General features: G+C 33.4%; 1 protein-coding gene across 1 annotated transcript; it reads left to right on the top strand.

The window, feature by feature from the left end:
- Nucleotides 1-764: 764 nt before the first annotated feature.
- LOC132721938 (meiotic recombination protein DMC1/LIM15 homolog) lies at nucleotides 765-18,076 on the top strand. Its single transcript, XM_060706329.1, has 13 exons — nucleotides 765-830; nucleotides 6,526-6,614; nucleotides 7,115-7,159; nucleotides 8,217-8,267; nucleotides 8,410-8,588; nucleotides 9,962-10,056; nucleotides 10,245-10,317; nucleotides 11,389-11,480; nucleotides 11,842-11,915; nucleotides 13,589-13,703; nucleotides 14,222-14,282; nucleotides 15,341-15,457; nucleotides 17,734-18,076. Exons 2-13 carry the CDS (start codon nucleotides 6,558-6,560, stop codon nucleotides 17,801-17,803), a joined length of 1,029 nt encoding a protein of 342 aa, XP_060562312.1. The 5' UTR covers nucleotides 765-830; nucleotides 6,526-6,557; the 3' UTR covers nucleotides 17,804-18,076.
- The last annotated feature ends 921 nt before the right edge of the window (nucleotides 18,077-18,997 follow it).

Genomic DNA, 18,997 nt, shown 5'->3' with positions numbered 1-18,997 from the left:
CGGGCGGACATTGGGTATACGAACAAACTCACGGGCAAGCAAGGGTGCTTCGGTCAGACCTAGTCTCGGCTTCCTTCATTCAAACTACATGTATGCTCATCTTAGTACACGACAGATGCAACACTGATTAACACTGATACACTCCCAGACAGGTAAATTGTTAAGTCAAGTTGATATTTATTGATTGTTTGGATATCCATATATCAGTCGAACATAAACTTTTAGCCTACATTGACAACATAAAGAAGGCTCATTTATTTGTTGGAAATAATGTTCAGCACGTTCCAAAATTCTCGGAGTAATATTCAATAATAATTTAATATACATTTACATTTAGGTGGTTTCAAGTGAAAATATGCCAACTTAAATATGCCACCTGGGGGGCGGGGGGGGGATGGAGAAGCCCGTGGAGTCTTGGTATATTATTAGTTATTAACATTTTGACAGGTTATTTGATCCTATATAAACAGTTATATTGCAAACAACTGTTTATATATATTCATATAACCCGTCAGAAATATTTATAACGAATCTATAATACGCCAAGCATATTTTTCTAGAAAAAAAGAAGATTTTCTTCATAAATTGACAGCAGCCATGTACATGTATATACAGCAACGTTACGATTATCCAATGAAAACTTTATAAAGCTCTACTGTATATATTTTTTCTAATGTTGTCATTTCTCTGAAAAATTCAAAAAAGATAGATATTCTTTCCGTTTTTTGTCTTCTTTTCGTTTTATTTCATAATTTTATTTATAACAACAACAACAACATCGCAGACGAAAAATTTCAAAGATGCGTAGTTGATGTTTTAATTTTGCTGAAGTAAATTACCTTGTTTCTTCAATTTTAATTTGTATTTACACACTAATTGTATCTAATACAAGAACATTTATTGTGTAGATCTATTACAGCTACAGTACACCATGTTTAGCTATCGTATAAACTGAACGTTTTCCGTGTTATCGGTTTTCGAGGGTGTATGATTTCCGTAGAGAGCCACAGAAATATTGCTGAAGCAATTTTGTCAGAGCTAATGGCACCACCATCGTTTTATCTTTAAAAAGAATTGTAAAAGCTATTTGAATGAAAATCAATTTCAAAAACTTGCATTGCAAAAAGAAAACAAAAAAGAAAAACAGTTTGATAGGATGGTCCCCTATGGTAGCCTGGAACGCCGTATTATCGGCGTACTTAAAGTTTCCACTATGCACGCGTTATTTTTCAGTGCTAGATTTAATAATTTATATTTTGCGTGAAAAAGCAGACATCTTTTCTACAAATTTACCGTAAGAAATTCAGTTTATGCTGAACTGGGTCAAAGATAGTTCTGGCTTCCAAAACTTTATAAGCCGCTTTTTTAACATTTTTGTTTTTCATCAGATGCGGCATTAAAGTTTTGGATTAGACCCGTTACGAAACCTAACCAGAATAACATAAGTTGATTTATTCTTGTTTTTCACTTGCAAATACACTTGACCCGATCAATTCTTGTGCAATTTACGGTAAAACAATTATTTAAATATCGTTCTATACCAATTCAAGTAATAAAATATTAATACCGTCATTAAAATTGCCTATTTAACTGTAAAACATCAATTTTCGCCGACTACAGTCGGCCATGACATTCAAGTGCCACGCGAGACCTCGTATGACGTCATTCGCGGGAACAGATTTGAATAGAGTTGTGTACTATATTTAGAACATTTTGTTGACATGATTTCGATATTTTTATTCAAGATAATGTTTTTATTTATTTTCATAAATTTTTAGTATTTAAATATGATTTTATTGAATATAACAGTCAGTAAATAACCTTTTTCAACATCTTAAAAAAAAGTAATCTATAAAAATATTGGAGGCACATGGGTTCATAAAGGTCAATCTCGTAATCACGTGGTCAAACATTTTGGCAATATGGTGGCCAAGTGCCGAAATTTTTACCTGTCGGAAACTATTAGGTAGTTTATGTTCCTAATAAGATTTTTATTTGTCCATCCTTGGCTTATCAACAGATTATATATCGTTTTATCAAGGTATGCTTCACTTTACTTCGTGGCATGTTCGATAAATAAATACGAGCGTGTCAGATTCCTGGCACGATTATTGGTGGACTTTTCCTACGGGGTTATCTTCAGCGTTCACGTCATGTCATATATATAAACGGGTACGCTGAAGACCTTAAGCTAGGTCAAAGATGTTTAGCTTCAATACGCATGACCGCATACACAACTTCCTAAAGGGAGAACACTCTATTATCGACGTATTCAGCATTGATCAACTATGGCAAGCCGTTGTTTTAAAAAAAATGACTTGTCTTACCTTATAGTTTGGCTATCCACCGTCAAATAATTATCTTTCTGTACTTTACACACATATTATGGTTGATTTATAAAGTTTCAAGTCAAGAGTATGATTCAACATGTTCATGGTTTTCAAAATAAAATGTCACCAAACAATGTCAAAGTGTTATTTCAAAACAATTAACTGGATATTTATAAAGTCAACATGGAACAGGAAACAGTTCAACAGTCTTTAAACAGTTTTTTTTTTACAGTTTTAAATGTATATATTGGCAGTGGGGACATAGAAATTCACTATGACGCCGCACAACCCTGACATCAGTGCAGAAGGACAAATGTGTCCAGTGATGACACTTGTCGCATTGAGCCCACATCACAATAACTAAACTTGTACACTGCTTAAGAGCTGGAGGTGAAAATTTATGGCACACACAGCAATTAGAAGATTCATCCTCAGATCCAGACTCATTTCAGCCTCTGAACTGCTGACATAATAAGCAGAAGGACCTGGATGAGGAAGTTGTTTTGAAGTAGATGGTGGAACTGCTTTTGTAGTAGAGGATTTACTTAAAGATCTTACTGATTGAGAGGAATTATCTGTGATTGTTGCTTGATTTGCTATTGGCTTTTTAACTTGAAGCACTGTGATGTTGTTGGGCTTTGACAAACTACCAGCTAGAAATGGTGGTACAAACTTCTTCCTAGGTTTCCTACTGGGATCAGAGATGCCAGTGATGGTCTGGACCTGAAGAAAATACTTCTAGGACTAAGTACACCTTCTGGAATGTTTTCTTTGTCAGTTTCTTGGGCATTTATTGGCACATTGGTTTGTCTTGGAGAACACTGAAGACATTGAGGTTGAGGATCAACCGCAGACACATCAGGAACACTTGGATAAATTGAAGAGGGTGCTATCTGGGACTCTTTGATGGTACAATCTGAGAATGGATATATTCCAGTCTTTCGGAAAGACGAAATGAGGTTTTCAGGACACAGAGCTTTCAAGTATGGCTTTGAAGTTAATTTAGACACCTCATACTTGGTGATCTTTTGACCTGGATGTTTCTGTAAATACAGTTGACATTCCCTATAGTACATAGACTTCAAAGGTCCGAATACCCCAACATCTAAAGGCTGTGTTATGTGACTTGTGTGAGGTGGAAGCACAAACAGAATTATGTTTTTTTCTCTTGCCCAGTCAACAAGAGAGAGTTGTACATGATTTGTGTCCATCAAAAAGAACCAGAGTTGGAGTATCAGATGAGACATTTGCATACTTTATAAAGTGCTTTGTAAGATAATTTTGGAAAATTAGAGAATTAGACCAACCACTATCAGACATTTCACCATCTGCACCAGTAGGAGCTCCATTTAAAAATTCACTATTCCACCGATTCCCTGGAAAAATGTAATAGGGTGGGATCTGGTTCCCAACAGCATTTCCACCACCAATAATTGTCACAGTTGATGATCTTGGGGAAGTAACTGCTTGTGGCTGAGAGGTTGCATCACATACTATAAGTGGTGGAGCATGCTCTGTATTAATGCCAGTCTCATCAATGTTATAGATGCGCTCGGGATTTCCTTCCAGTCCATTATCAGAAATAATGGTGCAAAGTTCCTTGAAATATTGATCAAGGACATCCTTGGAGGCACATTTAGCTCGAAGTAAAGAGAGCTTTTGAGGTTTTGCAACTTTCAGATTTTCCCATCTCGTTAGGAAACCATAAAACCAACTGTCACTAAGTGGTTTGTCACTGTTCATTTTCTTGCCACAAGCCACTGCAAAATCAGCAGCAAGATATTGTACGTTGGCCTTAGTATAGCCATACCCAATGCTGGCCATGTGCTTTATATGGTCTGCCAACCTCTGCTCCTCTTCGGATGAAAATAACTTCAACGGCCCTGGATTTGCCCCAGTCTCAACCCTTCCTGATCGCCTATCCTTGATGGTAGATTCTGGCACCCCATACAGCCTAGAAGCACGATAGGCAGACATACCCTTATTGGTTGCATCATAGGCACATTGAAGATTTGCTGGGTCATACTGGCGCCTCAGTTTCACTGGGTGTGGTGTACTAAAAGAAAGACGCCTCTTAGCAGTCACTGTATGAGAAACCTGAAAGAAGAATAACAGAGTAAAAAAACTTACCTAAAAATGCAGATCTACAACTTGCTCTGCTCAGGATGGTTAATAATGTAAGTGTAATTATTACGTAAACGGCCTTCCATAGAAAAAAAAGTGACGTCATCAGTGTACATTGAAAAGTGATAGCAGACGGATGTTATTTGTTGTGGATAGAGCTTTGAAAAAAGGAATAAGTTGAGGTATAAGCATATTAATTATTAGGATTTTATAGATTTTTATTAATAATGAAAAAATTTTACCTGAATTTGTGACATTTTCTACGAAAATTTAGCGATTTGATGGAGCGTGAACTTCCTTGTTATTGTTTACTCACGTGGGAGGGTGGTAGGCGGTGCTATTTATGTAAATTACCGTATTTTCGGAATACGTGGATAATAGAGGTGCGCCGATAATACCGAGTTCGAGTATACCACTGTTCTTATTATTTCCAGCAAATTGTACAAATAAAAAGAACTTATATTTACTATTTTATTGAATTGTGTTTAGCTGTCGCATCTTGACTTTAAAATACACATGTCATTCATAGAATAACTCAATGATTTCAATTAGAAACATCTATGGTCGGTCAGCCATGTTTAGAATGGGAGCTTATACGGAGAGCACTGTGGTACCGTGGTATGTTAATTGATGGCCCTTTTTGGCTTCAGTATAATATTTGTAACAGAATATGCTGTCACTACAGTTTCAGCAGATGACCTTGACTTGTCGGAACATGAAATTATAAGTTTAACCGTTAAATATGGGGTAAAATAAAGAATTTTTTTCAGCACACACACAGGCTTCGCGAAACTGCTGAAAAATTTGCCTGACATTCGGTCAGACAAACTTTCAATTCTTGTCTGACCGAAAGAACTTTTGTCTGACCGAATTTTTCCCCCCAAATATATGTATATGGTAATACCTTGGTGTTTTTTTTAAAGAGATCACTTTTAAAGATTTGCAACACAATTTTATTCCCTTAAATAAAACATTAGTTTATCCAGATTGATGGACTCACAGGCGCTAGTCACATAATCAAATATTTTACATAACCAGTCTATATATGTATATAAAAATATATACTATATAGCCCATATAAAACTTTAAAAAGTTTGTTTCAATCACCTGTGGATGGACTCTGTTTGGAAATCAAAACATTCATGATCAAAGCGGCCATTTTTCCATTTACCCACAAATTTTCTCGGCGGGCGCCTGGACTCGTATTCCTTTTGTTTCGCTTTTTTTTCTTCATTGGATAGTTTACGATTTTTGCCAGCGTAATAATGTAGTAACACCGACATTTTGGTTATTGACAGTCGTATGTATCGGACACTTATAATGAAACGGCGAATCAAAACTCGTTTTACATTTTTTTTATTCAAGGGAGAAAACTCGGTCTTGATCGGTCTTGGATATATCCCGGTATTCGTACCGGACATAAGGTCCGGAACCCCGAAAAAAAATATCGGACCGGCCTGATTTTTGCCGGACATGTCCGACGGTCCGGCAACTTTCGAGAAGCCTGCACACAGGCATCTTTGGATTTTCCTATCAAGACAGAATTTATTTGAAATGAAAAAATTTCTAACAATTTCTATCCAAATTCACAAAAAGCAGCACTTCCATTTTCACTTTAATGGTGGAAACAGTATTTGGTGGCATTCAATGTGTTAAGAAACAAATTTTCTGATTACATCGGAATGGGCAAGGACGCGGTACCCGCGGGGAGTACTGTAAATTAAATCTGGGGAAAAAGGCTTGACTTTAGAATCTATCCAGCTATTTTTAACATTATAATTTTACCCTTTTTTTACCCAAAAATATTTCTTCAATATTTATGTTTTTCTACAAAATCACTCAGATTACTTCTAGGGATAGGGTAAGATGTTAGGGTTAGTGTTTTGGGTAATGGTTAGGTTAATAAGAGGGTTATGGGTTAGGATTTTAAAACATGGATTTTGCTGCGGACAGATTCAAAAAGTGCTCCGGGGAAAAATAACTTTAAAAACTTGTCATCCAAAATCTTAACTGGAGCACTGATTATTATTGTGCCTTTTTGGAATACATTTTAATCATGTTTATTTTTCAGTGCTGAAAAACATTTACATGTAAGTTTCAAAGATGTTGGAATCTGAAGATCAAGTTGTTGAGGAGATATTGGTTGCTGAAGATGAGGAGGTAATAGAATATCAGAGTTCTAAATGCTAATGATCAGCAGAGTTTGACCTTGGACCAAAGATATTTTTTGTTGGACCAAAGATATTTTTGGTCCAGTCAATAATGGTTGCATTTTGATTTTAGCATTTATTTAATTTTGGTAAATAAAAACAAGAAACAGATGAATAATTTAAAGTTCATGTTGAGGCAAGACTTGCTAAATAAAAATTTGTTGGGATAACATGTACCTGCTAATACCAGTCTTCTAAAAGAGGACACGTTTGATTGTCCAGGCAAATAAAAAAAAAATTAATAAATTTCTGTTTCACTGGCAAATGATATTTCTGATACAAAATGATTTCTCCAAGTACATGTAGAATTTAATGTTTCCTATTTCTTGATCTAAAAGCTTAAAAAGTCAAGTTTAACCAAAACATTATTATACAATAAATCATGCTTTCAGATATTCATTTAGGAGACATATTAGAATATGCCATTAATTCATCTTGTTCTCCTTCCAGGAATCATTATTTCAAGATATAGATCTGCTTCAGAATCATGGTATTGTAAGTAAATCATAGGATTTCAAAAGTATCAAGGTGAAACTTTGATTAATTGCACAGTTATCAGACAAAGGAGCATTATTCTAAATTTGTGTAAATGCCCCTTCAACTTTTACAAATTTTTGTCAAAATTACTGATTAAAGCAGCACACCTTTAAAAGTAACTGAAGATCTACTAACTGTTCTACCAATTTTTCAAATTCTCTCTTACATGAAATAGTTGAAAGAAATGGAAATGTCACTTTAAAACATGCATATTTACTCGAGTTGTTTTAGATTTTTGAAATATTTGAAAAAGTTGTGTCCAAGGAACATACAGTGTTTTATTATGCCTTCTCTTAAATTGTGGGGAGCAAACTGTGATTGGGTTACTGTGGTTACTATCAGGCTTCTGTCTGTACATATGTAAGTTTTTGTCGCAAAATCATCATTTGCTGAAGCCAATTCTGAATCGCTGAAACCCACATTAGATGTTTAAAGCCCCAAGTTCACCATGAACATGAAAACAGTTTCTGCTTAATAATAAGAGAATAATATGGCCCGCAGCCTAGTATTTCCATATGATGATAGCCCTCAATTGGTAGAAGACCCCTGTAGTTTTGGGCTGAAAGGATAAACTCAGTATAACAATTCTGTCCAATAGGTAGAGAACCTTTGGTCTATGGTCCTTAAATTTGCATGGAGGTTAGTTCATGATGGTTCACCTGACCAATAACTAGGAGTCCCTTTGGCCTACAGTCCTTTGATATGGTGTGATGGTTGATCTTGATTAGTCAATAACCCATATTTTTATGACAGAAAGTCAGAGGTCATAGTCACTTTGACCAAAAGGAAAAGAGATTGTCAGACATATCAACTACAGTCTGGTATCTGATGCTGAAAATGTATCACAATATAATCACAATACCTTAAATGCGGTATGAGGATACATAATTAAATGATTTAAACATCATGCATTTTGCTATGTTCAAGTCTTTTCTATATCTTTTGTTATAATATATTTGTTTTAGGATTACCATAATACCGGGTAGTTTTATTTTTTGTTTCATATTTACAAAAGAATGTTGCAGACATCAAAAAAATGAAGCAAGCTGGCATCTGTACAATTAAGGTATGATTTTTGTTGCATTATTTGTCTTCTATTATCTTTAGACATCTAAAATTACCAAATTTACAGTTGTTTGATTTTTTAAAAAATTATTCCCTTAATTTCATCATTTATAGGAATGTTAACTATGAGCATATTTTTACAGGGTGTACAAATGACCACAAGGAAAAAACTTTGTAATATCAAAGGTATATCTGAGGCTAAGATGGAAAAAATTAAAGAGGCAGCAAATAAACTTATTGACCCAGGTTTTCTGACTGCATTAGAATATGCTGATAAAAGAAAACAAGTCTTTAATATCACCACAGGGAGTCAAGAACTTGAGTAATTTGTTATTTTTTTCATATTACTTTCATTATGAGATAATTATAAGAAGTAAAGGAAAACAATTTTTAAAAGAAAGATAGCTTTCATTTGATTAAACAGTGGAAGTTTTAAATTTGCACAAAATAGCTCCTTTTGATTGACAATTCTTAACTTTTTTCTTGGGCATGTCAGAGCAATTTTAAATTATTAGTCCCCTACCGGTTTACCGGAGGGGGCTTTAGGTTTACCCTCCGTCTGTCCGTCCGTCAGTCCGTCCGTCCACAAAACTGGATCCCGCGATAACGCAAAAAGTACTGAAAATATTTTAATGAAACTTGATATATGGATAGATGGCAGTATGGAGATTATGCACGTCTTTTTCTTTTCTTCCTATGTTGAAAATTCTGGTTGCTATGGCAACAAATAGACTGAAAATATGGCAAATTTTACACATAACCTGGATCCCGCGATAACGCAAAAAGTACTGAAAATATTTTTATGAAACTTGATATATGGATAGATGGCAGTATGGAGATTATGCACGTCCTTTTCTTTTCTTCCTATGTTGAAAATTCTGGTTGCTATGGCAACAAATAGACTGAAAATATGGCAAATTTTACACATAACCTGGATCCAGTGATAACACAAAAAGTACTGAAAATATGTTTATGAAACTTGACATATGGGTAGATGGCAGTATGGAAATTTATGCACATCCTTTTTTATCTTCCTATGTTGAAAATTCTGGTTGCTATGGCAACAAATAGACTGAATTTCAAGATGTCTGATTCTAGTTTTTAAGTTTTTTCACTATAAGTTCTTTATTTCTTAAGGTATTTTCTTCAAACTTTAAATATAAGTTGCTTGTCATCAACCACATCATATGTGACAAGGTTTACAACTCTAGCACAAAATTTATCAGAATTACCTCCCTTGAACTTAAAATTTTCATGAAAAAAACATTGTTTTTTTTAATAACTTCTTTTTCTGAATGTATCTACTTCAAACTTCATATAAATGTTTCTTATTGTCACTCAACATTTGTTTGACTATTTCCAGAATTATGCCCCTTTTGAACTTAGACTTTTTTTTTGAGAAATTGGTAATTTTTACTCCAACTTCTTCAATCATGATAGGATTTTAAAAATGTTTTATTTTGATAACAGGGATGTTTAAAAAATAACTTTAGAGTGTCCTTCAGTACGTCTGTCTGTACATAAAAACTGTTTCCTGTGATCACTTTTAAAGAACTTTTTCAACAAATTTACTTAAAATAGGAACCTAAGTGAATGGCCAATGGCCCTTCAGAATGTTGCTTGGGCTCTTACCGGTAGGGGACTTATGGATTGCTTGCAATACTATGATAATTGCTTGTTTCATTAATTTTTCAGTAAATTACTTGGTGGTGGAATAGAAAGCATGGCAATAACGGAGGCTTTTGGAGAATTCAGGACTGGGAAAACTCAGCTGTCACACACACTCTGTGGTAATTTTTTGCTATTTATATTTGTGCTTGTATTTCTAGCTCTTGTGATTGCCTTTAGTGTTTCATTCATTGTTTGTTGGACACCTTACTTTAAATTATGGATCATACATAATGCCAGCTTGAAAATAATTTTGATTAGTTATCTAATGATCATTTTTCAAATTTATTATGTTAAATCATATTTTCAGTCACAGCTCAACTTCCTGGAGCAAGCGGATATACTGGAGGAAAAGTGGTGTTTATAGATACTGAAAATACATTGTATCCTTCTGTGGCAGTAATTCTGATTTATATTTTAGAAATGCAAATGATAAAATGATAATATGACATCATACTTGTGTTTAAAAGTGATTTAGTTTGTTTATTAGGGAGAATGATCAGTAGATGCTATCCATCTTATAATTACCAATGTAAAATATTATTTCCAAATAAAGTTATTACATTGTATTCTTCATTTAAACAGGATATATTTAAAAAAAAAAAGAAGAGAAAAATATTGTTTCATCTGTTGGCTTAAAGGGACTCCACTGAGGTTTTTTGACATGACGGGACTCCAGGAACTAATTTTTTGAGTTTATTACTCCATTTGATGTAGATCTATACTAATAAGGTACATGTATGTGCAAAATTTCAGATCATTAGCTCCCTCAGTTTTTCCATAATAATTATTATTATATTGAAAAATGACCTAAAATTGAAAAGCGTTTAAACGCTTTTCACTCAAATTGGACTGAGAATAGCACAAAACATATGATTTTCAATTTATTTTTTGTATATTTCTTGGTTATATTTTATTTATACATGTATTTCTGTTTTAAGCGCTCATGTTTATCTATGTGAAAAATTAAAATATTATGTTTTTAGGCTTATAAACCTCAGTGGAGTTCCTTTAATATCCCTTTAATTATTTTAGTATGACTTTGATATTTTATTTCAAATTAAGTGAATCACAGATGTTTGGTAGCATTTGACATTTGATTATGATAGCCCCTTGACAGCTGGTAACACAACCAAAAAGATAAACAACAGACAAGATATTGATAAAACGAAATTATGAAATACATTAGCTTTAATAGTGTGTCTTTTTTTATAGACTATATTTCTATCAGGGGCTATTGTCCCATGGTGATATTTTGGTTGTGACAGGTGGATCAAATGTGCAGTGACACATTTTAAGGAGTGTGGAGGGGAAGAGGGGTTCTGTCCATAATATGTTGATCTAAAAATTCTACCAAAATATTACTGCATTACCATGGACAGAATAATGATTGTAATCCATTTAAGAGGGTTATTTGTTGATATTTTTGTCAATTCCTTAACTAATGTTTCCAGTCGTCCTGACCGTCTTAAAGATATTTCTGACAGATTTAATCTGGACCAGAATGCTGTTTTGGACAATGTTCTTTATGCAAGGGCATATACAAGTAATGCTTTCATTATTGTAATCAATAATGATGTTATAAAATATACATTTGTTAGCATAAATATTAAAAATGTTTTTAGTTTTATGGTTGATAAGTTACTAAAAGGTTTTAATTGTTTTCAAACAGATTATGATACATTATTGGAACATTTTATGTTAATGACCTCAACATTGAACATTCAATAATATTGCTTTAGTAATTAGGCATTCACATTTATCATGAAGTTTATATAACATTGTGAAATTGTTTCCTTGATATAAGAATTTCATAGATAAATCTTTTCGATCCTTGGTTTCAGGTCTGGTAAGAACATTTGATTCACTGTTATATTTAATTACTCATTATATATGTAATATTACAGGTGAACATCAGTATGAATTGCTGGATTATGTTGCTGCTAAATTTTATGAAGAAAGTGGTGTTTTCAAACTTCTGGTACTGTAACAATTTTTCTTTTTGCAAATATTTAACTTAAAATCAATGTTAGGGGATGAATGAAAAAATAGAGATGTTTGATTCATTTAATAAGATTAAATTTGTACAATAACTGTTTTAAAAAAATTGACCATAACCTATGAATGACCTTGACTATGTTTTAATTTTTAAGAAACAAATTAGATTCATGATTATAAGGAAGAAAATGATATTTTCTAGGAGCATTTTTTACTGCCATATTCTAAAGCCAATGTGTTTAACTTACTTAGAAATAAGAAAATCAAGTGTGGCTCCTCTTTGGCAGAGGTCCTAATGTTTGATATTATACATTTTTGAAAGCCTTGGTCTTTAATTTTAAATCATTTTATGTGTTTTCTATGTGCAAAAATCTCACAATTGAAGACTATGGACTTCACCTGCTTATTTATATCCTTAGAATTATCTGCATTGTAAATAGATGACTTTTTTTCAAGCAATAGATTATAGTTCAGTGATCTACTGGGTTATCAAGGCCATCTTATTGTTATATTTTTGTGCCCCCACTTTACCCTTGTACGTCCATCCGTCCGTCTGTTCTCTTTTGTGTCGCAAGTAACTCAAAAAGTATTTGACCTAGAGTCATGAAACTTTACAGGAATGTTGATCAACATGTGTAGTTGTGCACCTGGGTATTTTCGTCTGGATATTTTTAGTACTTTTAGAGTTATTGCCCTTGACTTAGTAAAATTTTGCAATTTTCAACTTGTGTCGCATGTAACTCAAAAAGAATTTGACCTAGAGTCATGAAACTTTACAGGAATGTTGATCAGCATGTGAGTTGTGCACCTGGGTATTTTCGTCTGGATTTATTTAGTAGTTTTAGAGTTATTGCCCTTGACTTAGAAAATTTTTGCAATTTTCAACTTGTGTCGCATGTAACTCAAAAAGGATTTGACATAGAGTCATTAAACCTTACGGGAAGGTTGCTTAGCATATTTAGTTTTGCACCTGGGGTTTAACTTGTGGATTTATCCAGTATTTGTAGAGTTATTTCCCTTGACTTAGTAAAAACCGTTTCATTATGTTGTTATTTGTTCCTTGAGTGCTTGAGTTAGAATCAACCAACTTTACAGGAATAATGATCAACATCACTAAATTACAGGAATAATGATTCACATCACTGTAAAGATATGAACCTGGGACTTTGCATGTGGATTTTTTTCAGTTTTGTTAGAGTTATTGCCCTTGACTTACAGTAGTATAAATTTACAATTTTCAACTTGTTCATGCATAGCTCAAAAAGTATTTCACTTGTAGGCCTGAAAGTTTACAAGAATGTTGGTCAGCATGTGTACTTATGCACCTTGGGGTTCAATGCTTGTGAATTCATTCAGTATTTGTAAAGTTCTTGCCCTTTACTTAGTAAAAGATTTTTAGTTTTCAAAAAATATTTGACCTAGAGTCATAAGATTGACAGAACAGTGGTGCGGTGGGGGCACCCGTGTCCTATGGACACATTTCTAGTTTGTATATATTTTCATTTGAAGAGGTAATTCAAACTTGGGTAAGAAGATAAAAATGCAGAATAAATTTGGATGCAGTATAACCATTGCATTGAATCCAAACAATAATGAAATATATATTGTATTTTAAATGAAAATGCTTGTACATGAACTATTTTCTTTTATTATTAGATTGTAGATTCAATCATGGCATTATTTAGAGTGGATTTCAGTGGCAGAGGTGAATTGGCTGACAGACAACAAAAACTAGCACAGATGCTGTCCAGACTTCAGAAAATAGCTGAGGGTAATAATGCTTTACATTTACTGCACATAATTTGTGTAATGAAATTGTTCTGCTGTATTTAGAACAATACATTGTTACTTTCATCAATTGAGAGTCAAATAAAGCAGCAACCATTAAAACACAATCAGTGGCATATGTCTAAGGAAAAATCTTGATGTTCTTTTGGCAATACCCTACTTCTGATGGGCAGTGTCACTGGTTGCCATCATTTGCCTTGGCAAGTAGAGTGGCAAATGGTGGAGTATTTGGAAAAGCATATTTGTTGCATTCAGTGGGCTTTTATCATCTTTTATCTGCACCATGTCTCAAAAACTATTTGTAAGATTTAGTTGAATGTAAATATTAATATTAAAATTGAGAGGATTTTCAGTGTACAAGAAGTGTTAAGTACTGAATTTTGCTTTTAGAATCAATTCTTTAACTGGTCTTTCCCACTACACCATTTTGTCTGACATATTCTTGCAGCTGTCCTATGTCACTTTAGTTGGGCATTTAATCCACCAAATTAATTTTTTCAGAATATAATGTAGCAGTCTTCATAACCAATCAAATGACATCAGATCCTGGAGCTGCTATGACGTGAGTTTAACTCAGTAGATGAAATGTTAACAATTGTTGTCATTTCCTATTCTTGTATAATAGCTGTCTTAACCGTTCTCTTAATCATTCTGTCTTACTAAATGGGTTATGTTTGTGTATAATTGAATAGGGAAAATGAGCCTCAAAACTTGTTTTCACTGGTTTACTGATAAAACTCATTTACGTAAAATGTATTTATAACTGAATGTATTAGAAAACGTGACTTAAGTGACCTTGATATTAGAAAATTGTAAATTGTATCTGTTAGTGTTTGGAAATAATTGAAAACAATCAACAAAAGTTTACATTGAACGATTATTATAGAATTCTGATTCAATGATGCAGCATAAATATATCTAGAAACATTCTTTTGGCATTAAATTAGTTTGATGCACAATATGACGCCTACATCTTCCTATAACTAGGTGTTAGATTATCATCTACCTTTAGTTAGACTTGGCATTCGTGTTATGTCAGTGTCATTCCATGCTTTAAGCACATTTAAGCACTCAAGTTCATTTCTTGTCCAGTACCTGTATTTCAAATGTCAGATTTAATGATCTAACTGTAAACAGACTGAATGTAAAATTTACTGTATTTGTTTTCAATCATCTGTTTCTCTATTCTATTATAGGTCACAAAGTACATATGTCAGGCAATGTTATGTCATTAAGATAAAGTCTTTACTTGTTGAAAAACTTTCTTTAAATTTAACTCATAGGTTATAAAATAGTTGGGGTAACTTGTAGCAGCTCAACGTTGATCATTCTTTAAAGAGTTTATGTTCATATATTTTATCTCTTTCCTTTCTGTACTATTCTAATTATTTGTACTAATTGCATTGAGATATTGTGCTATATTATATGTATTGGCAATTATTATGATTCTGACCCAGAACAAAAATATCGATCTTTGCGATGTCAAAACATTTTACCAATATCCTCTGTACTTATCATTGTTAAGATCACTGTAGAATTACCTATTTTCAAAATGTAAAATCTGTTCTGAAGATTGAATTTTCATTGAAGTTTTATTATGTATGATTTTTCTTCATTCAGGTTTACAGTTGATCCAAAGAAGCCTATAGGTGGCAATATCCTTGCACATGCATCAACAACACGGCTGAGTTTGAGGAAAGGAAGAGGGGAAACTAGAATTTGTAAAATATATGACAGGTATCATCAATATTCACTATCATTATTGAGTCTGAAGGTAGACATATAATGGTTAAACTGTCTGTACATATGTGTTAATCTTTTTTTCAGCGAGTTGCATGAATGACTTTAAATTTTTCACACTTTATCAAGGATGACCCTGTCAAGTTACATAACTGTGGCCTCCATTTTTAGCTCACCTGTCACAAAGTGACAGGGTGAGTTTTTGTGATCGCTTTTCGTCCGGCGTCCGGCGTCCGTCCGGCGTCCGTAAACTTTTACTTTAAATGACATCTCCTCATAAACCACTAGGCCAATTTCATCCAAACTTCACAGGAATGTTCCTTTGGTGGTCACCTTTAAAAATTGTTCAAAGAATTTAATTCCATGCAGAACTCTGGTTGCCATGGCAACCGAAAGAAAAAACTTTAAATATCTTTTTTTAAAAAACCCTAAGAGCTAGAGCTTAGATATTTGGCATGAAACATCTTCTAGTGAGTGTCTACCAAGTTTGTTCAAATAAAAGCCCTGGGGTCAAAATTGGCCCCGCCCCAGGGGGTCATTGATTTTCCCTATATGCATATAGTAAAAACTTAAAAAATCTTCTTTTAAAAAACCCAAACAGCTACAGCTAAGATATTTAGCATGAAACATGTTCTAATGAGTGTCTACCAAGTTTGTTCAAATAAAAGCCCTGGGGTCAAAATTGGCCCCGCCCCAGGGGGTCATTGGTTTTCCCTTTATGCATATAGTAAAAACTTAAAAAATCTTCTTTTAAAGAACTCAAAGAGCTAGAGCTAAGATATTAAGCATCAAACATGTTCTAATAGGTGTCTACCAAGTTTGTTCAAATAAAAGCCTTGGAGTCAAAATTGGCCCTGCCCCGGGGGTCATTGATTTTCCTTATATGTGTATAGCAAAAACTTAAAAAATCTTCTTTGAAAAAACCCAAATAGCTAGAGTTAAGATATTAAGCATGAAACATCTTCTAGTGAGTGTCTACGAAGTTTGTTCAAATAAAAGCCCTGGGGTCAAAATTGGCCCCGCCCCGGGGGTCATTGATTTTCCTTATATGTGTATAGCAAAAACTTAAAAATCTTCTTTGAAATAACCCAAATACCTAGAGTTTAGATATTAAGCATGAAACATCTTCTAGTAAGTGTCTACAAAGTTTGTTCAAATAAAAGCCCTGGGGTCAAAACTGGCCCTGCCCCAGGGGTGTCATTGTTTTTAACTATACGTGAATAGTAAAAACTTAAAAAAATCTTCTTTTAAAAAGCCCAATGAGCTAGAGCTTAGATAATTAGCATGAAACATCTTCTTATGGGTGTCTACCAAGTTTGTTCAAATAAAAGCCTTGGGGTCAAAATTGGCCCCGCCCCAGGGGGTCATTGATTTTCCCTATATGCACATAGTAAAAACTTAAAAAATCTTCTTTTAAAGAACTCAAAGAGCTAGAGCTAAGATATTTAGCATCAAACATGTTCTAATAGGTGTCTACCAAGTTTGTTCAAATAAAAGCCCTGGGGTCAAAATTGGCCCCGCCCCGGGGGTCATTGATTTTCCTTATATGTGTATAGCAAAAACTTAAAAAATCTTCTTTGAAAAAACCCAAATAGCTAGAGTTTAGATATTAAGCATGAAACATCTTCTAGTGAGTATCTACAAAGTTTGTTCAAATAAAAGCCCTGGGGTCAAAATTGGCCCCGCCCGGGGGTCATTGATTTTCCTTATATGTGTATAGCAAAAACTTAAAATCTTCTTTGAATAAACCCAAATAGCTAGAGTTTAGATATTAAGCATGACACATCTTCTAGTAAGTGTCAACAAAGTTTGTTCAAATAAAAGCCCTGGGGTCAAAACTGGCCCCGCCCCAGGGGTGTCATTGTTTTTAACTATATGTGTATAGTAAAAAATTAAAAAAATCTTCTTTTAAAAAGCCCAATGAGCTTAGATGTTTAGCATGAAACATCTTCTTATGGGTGTGTGTGTGTGGGGGGGGGGGCTATATACAGGTGAGCGACCTCAGGGCCATCATGGCCCTCTTGTTTCCAATTATCTACCCTATATACACTTTGAAAATCAATATTTTGTAAAAATATTTCTGCAAATTGGATACCAATACAATATGTTACAAAAACTATCATATGTTAACTGGAATATAATTGCTTTAAAGGTAAAGGTCTCGGTATTACTGCTGTTTGATACAAGTAAAAGAGAGCCATTTGGCATTATAACTTGCAGAAAATCTTGTTTTGAGACAATTTTCTATCACATGTTTTTGTTGAATATTTCAGTCCAGACAGACCAGAGAGTGAAGCAACATTTGCCATAACACCAGGTGGCATAGCTGATGCCAAAGAATAATTTATTACTGCAAGCATTCTTCTGTTAAGAACTGTTAGGTTATATTTCACACATACTTAACAAACTGTTGTGCATTTTACACCTGAAATGTCATGGCTACAGATTCATGTTTGGTCAGTGATATATACATGTATGGTATCATATACATAGAAGTAATTCAATTTATGTTCAAAAAATGCACTTTCATTATATCGCAATAATGATGACATCACTTTATAGCTCTCAGGGAACGTTGTTTTTGTACAGGAAGATAACATTATATAGTTCTTCATTATATTAATTTATGCTTTAATGTTTAATTATTCCTCAAAACTGTATACATTGTATATTTTAAGCTCATATGAGCACAAAATGTTCAGGGGTAAGCTTTAACATTGTTCGATGGCTGCCATTATGTACATGTATTAATCACAATTTCTGACAAAATATCTCCCAAACCATTAATTTTGTTAGTTTTTTTTTTTTTTTTTTTTTCAGAAGTGATCTTTTGGTGGCCTTCCACAAGTTTTATATAATTCAAGTCTGATGCACATATACTTCAGAGGAGCTTAAATAAACTTTAACAAAATTTAAAGCATGATAGATACTACAATACCTATACCTGAGTTACTTAAATTGGCATATGACATTAATTTTATTCCAAGACCATTACAAGTTCTGTCCAGGAATAGTTTTCTGATGAGCGATATTTTAATTAAAGACATGTTGGCCCCCAAGTTACATATACGTACATTGATCTATCGACCCAACCTAACCTGTTTCAGTCTGAACTTGATTGCATTTCAGTTCATATATTTTTCTTGGAACATTAATAATAGAAACTTTAATCATTAAAACAGAGTTGTTCAGTAGAAGTCAATGTTTGAAATTATTTTTTTATTGTTTTCAGACAATACTGAAAAGTACAAAAACATTATGATTTATCTAATGAAATACTGCATAAAATTTTCATTTGAATTGAGAATACAACGAGCATTTTAGATAATTTTTGTTACAAGCATCCTGTTCTTAAAGTGTTAAAGATCTAAAGTAAAAACATGCAATATGCATATATCAATAAATTTGTGCAAAACTGAAACAGAAGCATGAAAACTTCTCTTACATGTCTAAGTTGATATATTTCGCATTCTCCATAATTAAAGGCCTACCCGTAGCCTCAGTTCATATTACTGGAAATGTTAACATTTTTATTCG

This window comes from Ruditapes philippinarum, unplaced genomic scaffold (genome assembly GCF_026571515.1).
Source record: "Ruditapes philippinarum isolate M1 unplaced genomic scaffold, ASM2657151v2 ctg1589_1_1_1_1, whole genome shotgun sequence".
Lineage (NCBI taxonomy): Eukaryota > Metazoa > Mollusca > Bivalvia > Venerida > Veneridae > Ruditapes > Ruditapes philippinarum.
The sequence above is the reverse complement of the archived record's forward strand: the minus strand, read 5'-3'. Positions and strand labels throughout refer to the sequence as shown.